Below are 16,567 nucleotides of genomic sequence, written 5' to 3'. Positions count from 1 at the left end.
CGACAAGTCCTAGCGAACTCGCCAGATCTCAACAACTCTCTCCTCCCTGCCGTACGCAGTCTTCGTCCACGCCCGTCTTGCTATACTTGTGGGGTCTTTAGAAATAAAGCTCATCACCAAATTATCGCATTTCAACAGTGAAATTTTCAGAGGCCTACGGTTTTAACCAAGCATGACTACACAACCTCAAAGCATCATTCCTTTACCCTTGTGGATTCTCGTGCCGCTAGGAATTGTCGTCATTCCTATCCTCCCCTTCCTCTCAGCATACTCGAAATCCAAAAAGAAGTTCGAGGACTGGAAAAAGAAGGATCCGCCCGTTCGCCCACTACGTCGCAATCGAAAGCGTGCCCTAACGCTGCCTTTACCCAAAGCTTCATACTCCGGTCGCAAAGCACAACGGACATATGATCAGTCACAGTCGCTTTTTTTAAATCGATTATCATCTGACATTCGACTGATAATATATGAGTATGTATTAGCACCACCAGGCGATCAGGTCCTACATGTTGCGGCTATCTCCGGTCGTCTCTATGGCATCCGATGCTACGAAACAGACCCTACGCGACCGGCGTGGAAGCACAAATGCTGGGAATCCTCTGATCTCATCCAGGATCATCCCCGATACCCCAAATCCTCCAAATTTCTCAGTTTACTATACTCATGCCGTCAAATGTTAGTATATGAACACACGCAAATATGATCTTTATTGCTAATAGGCATAGTTATTCTGAGGCAGTCAATATCCTCTATACGAAGAATATCTTGAGTGTGCAGCAGACAAGAGCGGTTCTAAATTTTCCACATGTCATGCTACCCCATCGCCTTGCATTAATCCGCAAGTTGAATATCGATCTTCTTATTTATGCCAAAGTCATTCTTGGTGTCTTCTTGAGCTATGAATGGCCAAAAGCCTTCACTAAGGACTGGAAGAGCCTTTGTCAGGTCCTATTTAAAATGGGCACTTGCGGCCTTCAACGCCTTGAGATCACATTAAAACTTTGTGGCAGTAATAGAAGGGAGTTTGGAGCTTGGGCCACCGACGATGAACTTGCCTTACTCCTGGATTCACTCATGGGTATTCAGGTTCGAGAGTTCAGTGTATTCCTACAGGACTGGCCACAGTGCAAAGAAGATGTGTTGCGCATCCTGGGGAGCGACCCTCCTCTTTCTATTGAAAACAGGTAGCGATGATTAATTAATGTCTCTCTACATCGACATAATCCCTGAGGGTAAGCATGTGAATAGGATTTGGAGTATGATTATGGCAGGTGTGATTCTGCACACGGTTGTTCGATCGCGATGGGCTACAGCCAAGATCGTCTTTGTAGTCTTTCCGCCTTGATACATTATTCAATGTCCCACCACCGTCATGTAAAATACAAGGTCTATTTTTAGAAGAGGAGGATCTACGACTATCTCATATTTAGATTAGTGTGTTTCAGGTTAGGGTTTCGGAATCAATAGGAGAGAGTATGGTGGTATATCTGATTTCGAATATCACTGTAAATGGGCGACCGATCCGATTGGGATAGCGATTGATAGCACGGTTGTCCGGAAGTCATATCGCTGTAATCGAAAAATTGTTGTGTTGTGTGCCGAGCGGGAACTAACGGCGGACCGATGGCGGACCCACCCGTGGGGGCTCCCGAAGCCCCTCCCACATACACCCAAGGAACGAGAAACCCCTTTTCAGCGGTTAACTTCGAACCATCGTTCGTTCCTCGCAAGAGAAGGAGCCCTCGTCATGGAGACGAAATTACCACTAGCGCACGCTCGAACCCCGAGTTTGCGGCCACTGGCGAAAATGGTGGGCGGGTCACAACTAAGGAGCTGCGACAGCTCATCGACAGCCTGAAGGAAATCATCACCAACCAGACCGCTGTTATTGAGTCCACAAAGGCGGACCTCCAAGAAGTCAAACGCGACCAACAGGCCCTCAAATCTATCAACGACGAGCTGAGAGAAGAAGTGCGAACGCTTCGGACGCAGATCGACGGGCTAGCCAGCACTCTACCAACGCGATCATGGGCCTCTGTAGCAGCCGGCACGGGCAACCCTGGACCCCCGGTGCAACACCAACGACCTGACAAAGACCGCAACTGCGTCCGAATTAGCACACAGCGCGCGTATGTTGATCCCCAGGATAATGAAGATGGTGAGGAAAACGCCTTCGGCCGATACCTCCCCACCGCTACCGCCAATACCCACATCCGAACCGCGTTGTTGAATACGTCGGCTACTCAAGACGTGCAAGTAGCTGGTATTGGCACCACGAAGACCGGGTACATGATCCGGTTCAAAGACGTCGAGTCGGCCGAGACCGCCCGTAACAACACAGAGTGGTTAAACGAACTGGGCAACGACACGAAACTAGTCAAGCCCCGGTTCGGCATCGTTGTGCACCGTACTCCAACGGAAGGCTTCGATCTCAACGGAGACAAAGCAGGAGCCATCGAGAAGATCATGAGCGAAAACGAGTTGACTGAGCCGGGATTCCAAATCGGGGACCTTGCGTGGCTGAAGAAAAGAGACAAAGTGCTAGGCAACTTCGCGTCACTCGGCATATGGTTTGATACAGCAGAAGCAGCGCAATGGATCGTCGACAATGGCCTCTTAGTGGGCCAGAGATATATTGGAAGCGTGGAACACTGTGAGATCAAACGGAAGAGATGCTTCCGTTGTCAACGATTCGGCCATCTAGCGTGGTCATGTAAGGAAACACCACGATGCGGACACTGTGCCGGCCAGCACGAACGCCGACACTGTCCGCCTGAAGTGAGAGCACGATGCCTCGACTGCAGTGGAGAACATCCAACTGGCGACCGACAGTGTCCGACCCCAGCGAACTCGAACCCCTCACAATGTTAAGGACGAACCTACGAGTACTACAATTGAACATCATGAAATCGAGGGCCGGTATGGAGGCCCTTATCAACGACCATGAGAGTCAGAACCTGGATGTGTTGCTTATTCAGGAACCATCGATCACTGCATACCGAACACATGTCAACCACAGTGCCTGGCGACTATACCGTCCGACGATCGAAAACGATGCAATTCGACTTCGCAGTTTGATTTACGTCAGCAAAAGGATCTCTACTTCTTCCCATCGCCAGGTGCATTGCGACCACTCGGACGTAACGGCAATCAAAGTATGGACGCCCGAGTCCCAGATCCTTCTCTTTTCAATATACATTCCACCAGTGCTTCTCCACACCCCTGAAGAAACTTCGGCAGAACCAGTGCTACGGGCTATTCGAGACACTATCGAAACAGTCTGCGACGGTGACGGAAGGCCGACGAGCATTGTCGTGTCTGGCGATTTCAATCGTCACCATCCCACGTGGAGCGGCAATAACATCTATCCACGGTTCGCGGAACACGCAACCGAGTTAATCGACTTCCTCCAAGCGCACAACCTCCAGGGCTGTCTCCCTCGAGGCACACCGACGTTCTGGTCTCTTAACCAACCGGGGAAGACGTCCACCATTGACCAGACGGTAACAGACAACCCTAATCGACTGATTAAGTGTAATCTGTACCATGAGAACTACGGCTCAGATCACCGTGCCACATACAGCGAATGGGACCTTCAGGCAAAGCGCCACGTCACCACGAAGCCTAGAAGAGCATACGACCGGGCTGACTGGGACAAAATCGGGGAGGAAGTGCGACTCCAGACGGAGTCATGGCCTGCCCCGACGACGACGACGACACTAGACGAAATTGTGGGGAAGCTCACGGAGGCGACCTCGGTAGCGATTGGGAAGCATACTCCCCTTCTACGGCCAACCCCATACTCAAAACGATGGTTCACACCTGATCTGAAAGAGCAGCAAACTGAACTGAATCGCACCCGACGGAAATGGCAGGAGAGTTGTGCAGAGCTCGGTCGGGATGATGCGCGCTCGACTGCCCTATTCCAGACGATGCTACAGAAACGTCGTGCATGGAACCGGACAATCGAAAACGCCAAAACAGCGCACTGGAAGCAATTTCTGGACCAAGCAGGAGAAGGACACCTATGGAAGGCCGCAACGTACATGAAGCCGCGGGATTCCTGGAGTGGCATTCCCTCGTTGAAGGTCGGGGCCAACGAACTCACCAGCAATGAAGACAAAGCCGGTGCCCTCATGGACGCGTTCTTCCCCAGGATGGATGACGCCCAGGAGGAGCTTCTAGCCACAACCCAGGAGGAGATCCCTTGGAAGCCCATCACTGAGCTTGAAATCTCTCGGGCACTCAAAGCTGCCAAGGGATCCACCGCACCGGGTGAAGACGGCCTGCCCACCCTTGTCTGGAAACATTTATGGAAGTATCTCGGCAAACTCATCACCCGTCTCTTCACAGCATCTGTTGACTTGGGACATCACCCAACGCAGTGGAGACGTGCCAAGATTGTGGTACTACGGAAGCCTGGAAAGCCAGACTACTCAGTTCCAGGAGCATACCGTCCAATATCATTGCTTAACACACTAGGCAAGCTATTGGAAGCGGTGATGGCGCGGCGCCTGTCGTACTACGCCGAAAAACACGGTCTACTGCCGAACACGCAGTTCGGGGGAAGACCAGGACGAACCACCGAACAAGCCCTATTGGTGCTAGCTAACGCGATCGACCGGGCATGGTGCCAGCAAAAGGTAGTCACGCTTGTGGCTTTCGACCTAAAAGGGGCATTTAACGGAGTCAACAAGAAGAGCCTCAATCACCGCCTACAAACCAAGGGGATACCAGCTATAGCTAGAAAGTGGATCGCTAGCTTCATGAGCGACCGCTTCGCCAACATTGGATTCGACGACTTTGAGACCGAGGTGGCCCCTCTGGGTAGTGCTGGGCTAGCGCAGGGTTCACCCCTCTCGCCCATCCTATTTGCCTTCTTCAACTCTAATTTGGTGGACCAGGCCGTCGACTTCCACGGCGGTGCGTCAGCCTACATTGATGACTACTTCCGATGGCGCGTTGGCCGATCAGCAGAAGCGAACCTACAAAAAATCCAGTCGGAAGATATCCCCCGCATCGAAGCATGGGCCAGGAAAACCGGATCCCACTTCGCGGCTGAGAAAACCGAACTCATCCACCTTACTAGGAAGAAACGCGAGCAAGGCAAAGGCCAGATAATCATGAACGGCAAGGTGATTGAACCGTCTACCACTACGAAGCTCCTAGGCGTGATCTTCGACCAGGAATTGCGCTGGAAAGAGCATGTGCAGCAGACAATCAAAAGAGCGACGAAAGTGAACATTGCGCTCGGCGGACTCAGACAGCTCCGCCCGGAGCAAATGCGGCAGCTCTACCATGCGTGTATTACACCAGTAGTAGACTATGCGTCAACCGTGTGGCACAACCCTCTGAAAGACAAAACACATCTGCGACTACTGGGCACCATCCAACGAAGTACGCTTATCCGCATCCTCTCCGCGTTTAGAACTGTGGCTACCTCTACTTTAGAGGTAGAAGCACACGTACTGCCAACGCACCTACGTCTCCGACACCGTGCACAGAGTACTATCACGAGGCTGCATACCCTCCCGCACGATCATCCTATATGGTCCGCGCTACTACGAGCCCAGAGGCGTAGAGACAATATCGGGTCATATTCACGGTTCCCGCTAGCTGAAGCCTTAAAGACCATGGACCTTGAAAGGCTAGATAGGCTGGAAACAATTGACCCAAGACCGCTGCCACCATGGAGACCGGAGGCTTTCACGGAAGTTCAAATTGAGCCGGATCGGGAGATAGCAATGGAGAGGGCCGAGGCCATATGGTCCACCTCGGATATTGTCGTCTACTCGGATGCATCCGGACGTCATGACCACCTGGGTGCTGCAGTGGTCACACTTGATATGGACCAACAAATTGCCGAGTCACAACAGATACAAGTCGGACCGATGGACCAATGGTCCGTCCATGTTGCCGAGCTGATCGGAATCTTCTATGCCATCAGCTTTGTCTACAAACTAGGGCATCAAACCCAGAGATCAACGGACACGCCACGAAGATCCGCAACGATTTTATGCGACAGCATGTCTGCGCTGCAAGCGATCCGGAACCCTGGTAACAAATCGGGACAAAGAATTATTCACGCCATCCTACAGGCAGCCTCAGAAATCCAAGCACATGGAGTCATTCTCCGCCTACAATGGGTGCCGGGGCACTGTGGTGATCCCGGGAACGACGCAGCGGATCGACTTGCGAAGGACGCAGCCTACCCGGGAAAAACACACCCATTTTGTTCCCTATTTTCTAGGGAGAAAGCGTTCATTCGCAACCGTATCCGTACACAATGGAAACAGCAATGGGAGACGTCCGAGAAAGGAAGCCACCTTCGCAGAATCGACAACACGCTGCCCTCTCCCTACACAAGACGGTTATACGGCTCCCTGCCAAGGAACCGAGCCTACCTGCTGACACAACTCCGAACGGGACATTCGTGGCTATCAACATATCGCAAGCTCCGAGGTCACGCCGAAGACGACAAGTGTGTATGCGGTGCACAAGAAACCGTGGTCCACGTGCTCGTAGACTGCCCGCGGCTGAGAACCTTGCGACAGGAACTACGGAGAAAGGTTGGCGACGCATTCAATAGCGTTTCGATTCTTCTGGGAGGTCATGATGAAGGTAAGGTAGGTAAGGAGAACACTGCCACGCGAACCAGCACAGTGGAGGCGGTACTGGACTTTGCGGAGGCATCAGAACGGTTTCGAAGTCGCGCGCCATGAGGGCAGCCTAACAGCGAAAACGGCAACAGGCCACGGCAGGCCTTGACGAGGCTCTAAGTTCGTTTTCAGGTAGTGGAACGCTCTACATGTACATATAAGGATACATATAGTTGCGGTAGCCTGCATGTCGCTCAGCGATGGGTCGGGGTAAATGATCACACACACACACACACACACACACACTGTAAATGGGCTTCCCTGGAATGGAAATGGGAATCAAAAAATGAGATCTTGTCTACGTCGAAAAAGATGGTTCAGTACAGATGCCTCGACTAGTTATTGAGGAATTTTGCGACATTAATTATCGTTAAGTCACTTTGCGCTTGTTACGATCGCTTACTGAGATTCTTTCTGGAACTCTCTTTCGAAACACGCTATACAGGCGCAAAATAACTTCCATATTAACGTGGTAATCAATTTTAGCAGCAACAAAAACACCCATGGATTTCCAGAGTTTAGCGTACCTTAGCACTGTGGCTAGAGAAACAAAGAGAGCAGGCGGTGACCCCAATTTCCGGAAGCATTGTACCAATATTATGTACTCATGGCGACCTTAAGCTGATGAAACTGCTCTTGGTACTGTACTGTGAGCCAGGATAAAATTTCTGGGCTCTTCCCGCAAGAGCGTCAGAACAAATAAGGAGCTATATGACGACCGATAGCCGTTGATATAACTGCCTTTGGTTTTAGTTCATAGATCTGCTACTATATGCCTTACATCTCTCTATGGACTAGATTAGCACCGTATTGAAAGCTTCCATTATTACTTATTACTAAGAGCAAAATTGGGTTGCAGATGCTGATATTGAACCCTGTGACGTTCCGGTGACCGTGGTATCGAAATTATAGAGAGTTTCATCAATAATTTCCCATGATATCCTTGTATATCCGTCAGTGCATGCTTGATTTTCCATCAATTCATCCAGTACTGAGTAACTGAAATCAAGACCTGCAGCCTCTTCGGGATCCCAGACAGTAAGGGACCCTTGGGCACAACGCGCACAGCCATCACCAATAAAAAGAGGCTGGGAAGACCGCTGTCCATTGGCCGAGACAACTACTCGCTTTCCGCAGTATTTGGCTGGATCGTTCACAAGCTGGGTGTGGTTCATTGCAACAACGTAGTTGGAGTCAATATTATCCAATGATAATCCTGTGACGAAGCTACACTCTACATCACCGAGATTCTGATTGGAGAAGCTGGTACCACAAACGTCTACGTGGTCAATATCGTAGTAGTAGGTTCCAAAACCTGTCCCGTTGAAGATAACATCATGTGAAAGCGACCCGACAGCGGAAAGTATTGTTGTTGCAATATGAGGATTCTTCATTTTTGGTGAAGAAATCCAGGAGAATAGGTAGTTCTCAGTCTCTATGGAGATGGAATATACGAGTAGAACTGGAGATATTATAAGATGAGATTGATAAAATGATCCATTGAATCAAACCATAAAGTGTGGCAAGAGAATACACTAGCATTGACTTTTATTGCCGCATAATGTGATCCTTTGGACTTTATAAGGAAAGGAAATATACCTTGGTCATGTAGATCTGACAGCGGCATCAGGTGTCTTTTTTTGTTAGAATATTATCTAATAATGAGGGCTATCGAAAGATGCCGGGATCTCAGAAACCATCTCTTGCAGAGAAGGAAGTCGCGGCTGTGAAAAAGGGTGTCATGTCTATTTATTCACCCTTCTGTTAGATTCGCTTATCAACGTTGCGTTTGTTATTTGGTCTGTTGCATTTGGAGAACGGGGAACCAAGTTTCTTGGGCTTCGGCGGTACCCAAAGCTGCGACGGGGAATAGTCAGCGGAGAGCATACGAATAATTGGTAAGCCCTGGGTCCGACTAGATCTCAAGCTTCTGATTTAGAAGATTATATTTTTTGACGCACGGCTCAAAGTGCAATGCTGCAGATAGCTGAACGTGAAACTATAAACGGGGTTCTAGAGCTTACACCAAAGAGCAGATGGTCATCTAGTACAGTATGATTTTGAAAATGTTTGGAATTTTCGTGCAAATTATGTCAAACTATTCTGTATTCGTCACCTTTGCACGGCACTATGTTGATGAAGTCATTATTTGAGTTCAGTAGCAATACCATTGAGAGGGGATAATACGACAAACGTCTTTTGGTGAGCGTCAAGGGCTGCTTTCCTGATACACACTGAACGTGAGTGGGATAGGTGGTGGTGAAACAGCCAGGGTGATTAGATGTAATGTGCGAAAGCCCACGTTCAACGGGAACCGTTCACCAGTTAAATGACAAGCGTTCGCGGTTCGGGAAAAATGGTGAACAATTTTGACGGACGCTGCAAGGAATTTGAGAACTTAGAAACAGCATTGAGTACAGACCTGCGAGCGCCATTCCAACCAACGAAGGTCTTAGTAACGCTGTTCTGCCATCCTCAGTTACAAGGACCCGAACGCATTGATTAAAAAGGCGAATGGTTGACTGAACCCTAACAGTACTTGTGAAAGGCTCAAAAAAATCAACAGCGCTTTCGGACTATTATTATGCTCTTAAAACTCCCTCTAGAAATCATTTTCAGTATTATTGACTGCGTAAGCAACCTCCACAAAGCTCTATTTTGGAAATTACTGACACGTCTCAGGCGCCAGACAGCGATATTTGGACACTTTTCAACACCTCGAAGACACTGCGGCACATTGTTGTAGCACGGTTATTTTCTACAATTGAGGTTGTGTTTGAATCATTTGTACCTGTGTGTTTAAATGGTAAAGAGCTACGGGCGGACCATATTTTGAACATGTTGGAAGATTGGTCAGCCTATATCCAAGAAATGCACGTCTCTTGCTGGGAATGCGAGTCGGAAGTCGAACAGTTACGACGCCTAAATCGAATGCCTGGATTTAAGCACATCTGGTATGCGAGACTACCCTTCTAACGTTATAGTTCTATCTCCTAAAATTAATTCTGCAGGAAAATGCTGACGTAATATGATATAGTCTTGAGGCCTTTGGAGTCCACAATGGCACACCCAAGGAGACTTCGTATTCATTCACTTGGGACTCCTCTCGGTTGATATCCATAAGCGGTGAAAATCCAGATTCCAGAATACATTTTCCTTCATTTGGGCAGCTGCAAGAGCTTGATATCAGAGCCGCGTGTGCTGAGTTACTGGTACTACCGAGTTTACCTACACTCAAATCCCTTTACATCGACTTCAATTCTCGCACAGACCTCAGAGACGACACTATAGTCCTTGTTGACTTAACATATTTACCCCAACTGTCTTGTCTTGAGGTGGCATGCTTGGAATCTGACAACCTGATATTGCTTGGCTCCCCAGAATCCCTGAAATTTCTCTCAATGGTTTGCTCTGTCATTGGAGCGAGACTTCACTCTGCTTTATCTAACTTAGGAAAATATCTCGAAGAGTTCAAGGCAATATACTCAAGCTTTTCATATGATGTCCATCCTGCGGGCCCAATCACTCTGGATCTGTCACATTTGACGTCTCTTGAATTGAAGGATTCTGTGGGGCTCCTCCCTTTGCTGTTTCCCCGAGGTCTGTCTGATTCGCTAGAAAACGCTATTATCGAAATTGGCGGGCAAGATATCTACAAATTAGCAAAGGCTGATTCTAGTCTCCTGGCGGTGTTTGAAAACGAAGATACGATGAGGATGTCAAAACATGAAGGTTCTATGTCTCTACTAAGACGTTTACTTGAAGCCCTTAGCAGTGAGTAGATTAGTTTATGTTTAACTATAAAGTACAATACACAGTTTTAACTCCAAAAGCAATAGCTGGAAACTTGAACAATACCGAGACTGGTGGCACCAACGAGCCGCGCTCTACAGGTCCTTTCCAAAGACAGTAGTTTCACCGTAGCTACTATGAATACTATAAAGTCCGTAACGCTGTACTGTATTGGTGGAAGAATTGGAAAGATTAGTATACTCTATATCGCCCAAGACGCGCCGTGGGAATGTAAAAAACCATATCCGTGTCAGAATAAATTCACCAGCCTCAACTGCGCACACGAGGATGTGCTGGCTATGTGACACTAGGATCTGGACCATTCTCGCTATGTGGGTCACATCACGAAAGCGTAGATAGCTCACTGTGTTCTCGCAATAGGTCGAGAAACCTTCTGTAGCCTGCGAGATAAGCTGCCCTATGGCTGTTAACAAATAGCCCTTAAATTGCTACATGGCTTCCAAAAAAGGCCGCACAAAAAAGTAAAACAAGTGACCAAGTGGAAAGATGCGTTTACAGTAAATGGTCAATCGGTCAATTACACTTCATTGTACTCGAACGATGAATTCTAGAATCAAGGAACTCAAAAAGACCAGCTAGACCCTCAGTCACTTGGACGTTCATGATAGTTTCAGAAGTAGATCTGTTACGTTACCGTATAGAGCAAGTTCCATGCATTTCAGTTCCAATTTCTCTAGTAACAGATACCGGTGCTGGGTGTCTGACACATCCACAATGACGAAAGATCATGAGAGGAAATTATTTCTAAAGCTAAAATTTCAGCCTGATCGTAATAATAAGACTACTGTAAACAGGAAATTCCGGTTAGTGCATAGCTCAATTCTCAACCGCCAATCAAACACGTTTCCAGCCAAGAATACTATCATATCTTCCACCTTTACCGTCTCTTAGTATTGTAGAGACGCGAGGGCATTTTGGCGCCTCTAAGATCACTTGCCATTCATCACCGAGACAGATCATTTTCAAGGCGCATATTGGGATAAGTGCACCCGGCTCCGATATCTCCCCTCCTATTCCACAAACAGATGATTTATCCAAACTGTAAATCGTCTTATCTCGAACGAAACTGTATTGTGTGCGTACTGATCTCCTTTCGAAAAAACGTCTAATCACCCGCTTTGGGAGTTTGATGATTTCATCTGGGCATATAGCATCACGGATATATAGTACGATCTCTGGGATGAGCATCTTCTGTTTGTTGAGGCCTTTAAGCCTAGTCTCCGGAAGGGTAACCTGGAGCTTTGCTTTATCATATCTGTACCCCGCCTTCAAACACTGAAATAGTAGATCCTTAGAATATTGTACATCACCCCGCCAATCATTCGTTACTAAGAGGATATGAAGACGTGAGGAATCTCTGTACCCTGGAGTTCCGATTTTCCCTAACTTTGGGCCAATCAGTGCGGGGCTAGCTCCCAATTCAACAGCCTTGTCAAGCCATTCATCTTTTTCGAATATAGCTCTCCAAAGCCTATTCTCTTGAGTTTCGTTCTTTAAGAAAATATCCGCTGCATTTTTAGTGAGATTAGGGCTCAGCCCTTTCACTACAATGTCAAATATTTCTTGTGGGATTTGTTTCAGTGAGCGCATTTTCTCTAGGAGTAAACTCTTCAAGAATGTAGGATGTTTGATCATTTGGGATAGCAAAGTAGCAAATGGTTAGGAGCAGGCACGCTTCTTAAACAAGACCTACATGACAATGACCATCCAAATGAGATTATGCTTTGAGTGCCGGCTTGTCTTTTTCGACATGCTTGTATGAATACAAGAAGTGTCTATTCGTCTTTTGAACACTATTATTCGTCATATGCCACAACCCTGTTTAATAAATCAATAAAGTGAAGTACAATATCCATCCGTTGCTTTTGTCAATGTAGAATGTTGTCACTCAAAAAAAAAAAAAAAAAAAAGGATCTAACGGAACCGGCCTCCTAGAAGTTTTACAGGTGACGAAAAGTGTTATATTACACAATTATTCGGTCAAAATTGCTAGTTTCTTTCAGTATCGGCATCGTGGGTTCTCGAATAAGATGGGCCACAATTGTTGAACGGAAGATTGGAGCAGCAAAACAATCGGGGGTAGCGAATCAAAGATCGAGATGGGACATCTAAATATCCCGATCGATTATAAACTTGTAATACGAAAATTGGTCTAGACGCGAGTAATGTCAATTTAAACAGTATTGTGAACGAAAAGTAATCAAGGTAATCATTTGAGCTTATAAGGCTGCCTGGAGCGACTCATTCCCCCCAATTGCTCCATAACAATCAAAGAAGTCTCAATTTCTGTCGCTACCTTGAATTTCAATCAGAATGCGGCCAATAACCTATGTCTCATCCGTATGCCTGTTAACAAGGCTCGCCGTTGGTAATTCATTTGCTGTTATCAATAACCAGGGGGTATGCAGGATATGGTCTGAAGGGAACCACGGCTGCACCGGCTACTCGGAGCCCTTCGCCAAATTCGACGGAAAAGACTGTTCGAGTGAGTCCTTACGTCTTGACGTCCACACAGGCCTATCTTCACAGACTAAGAAGATGTTGACTAATCTCCAGGATTTTATATAAACGGGACCAGCACTGATGCAACGGTGCTCAAGCTTGACATTTGTGGTACGGAGAATGGAGGACAGGCTGCGTGGGTGACTGTGGACAAAAACAGCAGTGTTTCTTTTATAAATCAACAAGGAGAAACTTCCAAGTGCGTACTTGATAATGATTTCAAAGTTGGCAGCAAGTGTAAGGACGACAACACTGGTTCATCTGGGTCTAGTTGTTCGACAACTAGTTTAAGACAACATCCAGCCCAAAACACCAATACCTGCGCTTGCAACTAGAGAAATTGCACGGCAATTGAACATTATATCCATGAATTCTGTGTTATAGTAAATTTAAACCTTGGAACGGTGATGTTATCCTCTAAATGTGAAGTGATTAATAGCCTTGTATTGGTTTCTTTAGTTACAGTACTTGATTCCTATAGTTCATGTTCCGAGAACAATAATTTAGTTGGTTTAGTGCAATTGGGTCCGTGTCCACATCTGACTACTGGTTACTTGTTTTGCTGTTCTGAACGGGTGTGACTGTGGGCAATGCAGCAATTTTACAAATTACTCCCTCACATGGCTGTTGGACAGCTACGTCGCAAGTCTTTTTTATTCGTTGAACTCGTCCTAGTGCACAAGCTTTTATGTAATACTGTCTTGTACCGGACTAGCCGCAATGAGACCCACTAGATTAGAACTTCCCGATAGAGGCCGGCGCACAACGGAGGCACAGTACCCGCCCCCTAGTAGTCGGGCCCTCACCGCTCTCCGTTGGTGAGGGCCCGACTACTAGGGGGTGGGTATGTTGAACATTAAGTTTTCGATGCTAGTGGAACCGATACCTCAGAGAGGGCTTGCATAGAATCAACTCAGTCAATACTGAAAAGAACTAAATTTCTCCGTTTAGACATGTTTATGGTCGTGTCATACTGTAAAGGTTGCACCGGCATCGCAGCAGATGAAGGCAATTTCTAACGGCTGAGGCTTTATGTTGGTTTTATGATACCAGTTACCGCATTGCGTTGCACACGGTGAACGGTAGGGAGAAGACGTCCATGCATCCACTGCAATTCTGCAAATTTCATACGATAGATGGAATTTTCATCTTATATCACCTAGGAGAGGCAATTTAAAAATGCCGTATTTGATATACTTTGTTTAATGCTATTCGACCGACATTTTTGAAAGCTGGCAGGCATGGGGGGATCGTCTGCAAGACAGTAAATGCCAGCTGATATCTTGCCCAGGCCCAGCCTCTAGAGTCTATACCAGAGCTTTAAGGTCAACACGAGTTCTGGATGACCCCAGATTTTCGTCCATGTCCCCAGATACTTCAACACAGTACGATCTCTAATAATCAAAGATCCATCAGCCACCGCTTGTCGGTGAAAAGACGTACGTCCGCCGAACCGCCATAAAATACGATTTAAATGGAGGACCTGTCGCCACTAGGCAACACGGCGCTGCCCTGTGACAACATGGGCTACCAAGCGCAGATGCCCACGTTTGACTACCTCCAGAGATATGAGGGGGAAAGTCTCCATGAGAATGAAACCGATTTACCTTTCCAGACGCTTATTCCGCAGTACGATCAGTCTGCTCCAAACCACTTCTGTTCCCACCAGCCGGACTACCTACCTGAGTATAACTCTATTTTTCGCATTGTCCGACCAAACTTTTGCCAGCTGGAACAGATGCCAAACTCGTTGTCTGTGTCTAAAATACTCCTTGAGATCCCTGCGAAAGAGTCCTTAACATCGCAGACTGTCACACCTCTGCAGGCTTTCCCCTTTGCAGCAATAGATACTCTTCCCTTCTCCTGCTTTGAGTCCCCGCCCAGACTCGCCACTTTCAAGACGCAAAATTCTCTGATCCCTATCCAACCCTTGAGAATTTCCTTCGGCGCCGATACTCTCTCTAGTCAGTTGTCCGAAGCACTGGCAGAGTCTGACAAGAAAAGCCACCTCTCTCTAGTGGGCAATGGGATTTCTCCGAGTCAACAACAAGGTCAGGTCTTTCGCGGGCAGCCCAAGAAGCAACCTGCAGGTTCTAATTTGAGCCGGAAAAAGGGGCGCTCTATTGTCAAAGACTCGCAGTTCAAGTGCAAGATACCCGAGTGTAACAGTTCCTTCGGGAGTCACGATAACCTAAAGCGGCACGTGATGAGCCACTCCCAAAGAAAAGCGAATGTCCGCTGGGTGTCTGGGTGTCACCGCGCTTTCTTGCGTTGCGACAACCTCAACGCCCACTACACAAAGATGCGTAACAAACCGGGCTGTCACAACCTTCATGTTTCCTATGAGACGAGCCCCTAGTACTAAAACTCTCTGTTCTGCGGCCAACTGACATCTGACGGGCGTCCACTATTTGTCAAACAGCCTTGAGAAATCGTCGACTGCCAATAGTATAACTTACGTACCTGGGATACATATATGAAGCACTGTACTATCTCTGAGATATTTATCACCAGAAGGTGGCAAGCAATAGATTCAATGTTGAGCCTTCTTGCTTAGCGGGTGTCTTGCAAATGCAGCCCCAAGACAAGGTTTACTTCATTGCTTTCGCAGAAACCAAATATTCCCACTCGGCTGTTAATTTTTTTGGCACTAATCTTCCCATTGATCGTGAAAAATGCGCTACTTTAACAGCGTTGGATGTGCGTCCCTGCAGAATATTCTGCCGGGAAATACTGCCCGACGCGACTGGAACCGCGGACGAATTGTCCAGCACAGCAGTAACAAGTTTAGAGTACCGTCTGCAGATTACTTAACATTCCCTAAAAGCTAAGTAGGTGACCATTGAATGAATTGCCTCTGGATGGAAGATTTAGAATCTGCCCATAAGCGGGAATGAAGATGCGTTGTAAGAGATAAGCAATATCAAATTTCGACGAGCAGATCGGATTCCTTCTTCGGCCATATATTTTATATCATTTATTCACTCCTGGGTAACTTACAGTACATAAAGCAAATAAAAGAAACAATCTCCTCATTGGCAATTGTATTACAAGAATAACTCAACTATCACTGTCAGGCATTAATGTGTTCCACAAACGAGCGAATTACGCAAAACACCATAGTTCACGCGATAATTTACAGCTGAATATCTCAATAACCACAGTTTGAATTACTTGATCATTAGTATTTTTATTACGTAATAGCGCAGTTTGACTCAAATTCAGTCTGAAATATTTAGGAGATCGCTAACGCGGGCGATAACAACGGAGGGTGACTACCTCAGAACTCCGACGTTCAACACAGCCCTATATTATCAACCACCAATCCGCAGCCGTGGAGCTCAGTTCAACAGATTAAACGTAGCACAGCACATTGAGCAGATGTGAAGAAAAGAATGAACCAAAAACAGCACCGTAATCAGTGGCCATGTTAACTTGCGCCTGTGAGTAAAAATTGATCGTTCCTCCGGTCATTTTTGATTCAGCATGCCAGGTATTCCACAATTAGCTCAATAATTGAGGATATGGGAATTTCAGATTATTTTGTGCTGGCTAACGGGAGATTAGTTCTCAAATCCTAAGTAGAGACGTCG

At 47.1% G+C, this 16,567-nt stretch overlaps 4 protein-coding genes across 4 annotated transcripts; all 4 read left to right on the top strand.

The window, feature by feature from the left end:
• Positions 1–172: 172 nt before the first annotated feature.
• Positions 173–1,188, top strand: N7474_010128 (uncharacterized protein; the record flags this gene model as incomplete). The annotated part of the gene is made up of 2 exons (XM_057201538.1): positions 173–675; positions 726–1,188. The coding sequence occupies 2 exons, from the start codon at positions 173–175 to the stop codon at positions 1,186–1,188; spliced, it is 966 nt and encodes a 321-aa protein (XP_057049525.1).
• A 435-nt stretch (positions 1,189–1,623) lies between these two features.
• Positions 1,624–3,852, top strand: N7474_010127 (exonuclease/endonuclease/phosphatase family protein; the record flags this gene model as incomplete). The annotated part of the gene is made up of 3 exons (XM_057201537.1): positions 1,624–2,653; positions 2,833–3,758; positions 3,835–3,852. 3 exons carry the CDS (start codon positions 1,624–1,626, stop codon positions 3,850–3,852), a joined length of 1,974 nt encoding a protein of 657 aa, XP_057049524.1.
• An 8,933-nt stretch (positions 3,853–12,785) lies between these two features.
• Positions 12,786–13,309, top strand: N7474_010126 (uncharacterized protein; the record flags this gene model as incomplete). The annotated part of the gene is made up of 2 exons (XM_057201536.1): positions 12,786–12,969; positions 13,029–13,309. The coding sequence occupies 2 exons, from the start codon at positions 12,786–12,788 to the stop codon at positions 13,307–13,309; spliced, it is 465 nt and encodes a 154-aa protein (XP_057049523.1).
• A 1,139-nt stretch (positions 13,310–14,448) lies between these two features.
• On the top strand, positions 14,449–15,333 carry N7474_010125 (uncharacterized protein; the record flags this gene model as incomplete). Its single annotated transcript, XM_057201535.1, has 1 exon — positions 14,449–15,333. One exon carries the CDS (start codon positions 14,449–14,451, stop codon positions 15,331–15,333), a length of 885 nt encoding a protein of 294 aa, XP_057049522.1.
• Positions 15,334–16,567: the final 1,234 nt, after the last annotated feature.

This window comes from Penicillium riverlandense, assembly GCF_028828495.1.
Source record: "Penicillium riverlandense strain IBT 135883 chromosome Unknown utg000008l_segment0_segment0, whole genome shotgun sequence".
Taxonomy (NCBI): Eukaryota; Fungi; Ascomycota; class Eurotiomycetes; order Eurotiales; family Aspergillaceae; genus Penicillium; species Penicillium riverlandense.
Note: the sequence above shows the minus strand (reverse complement) of the source record. Positions and strands in the feature narration are given on the sequence as shown.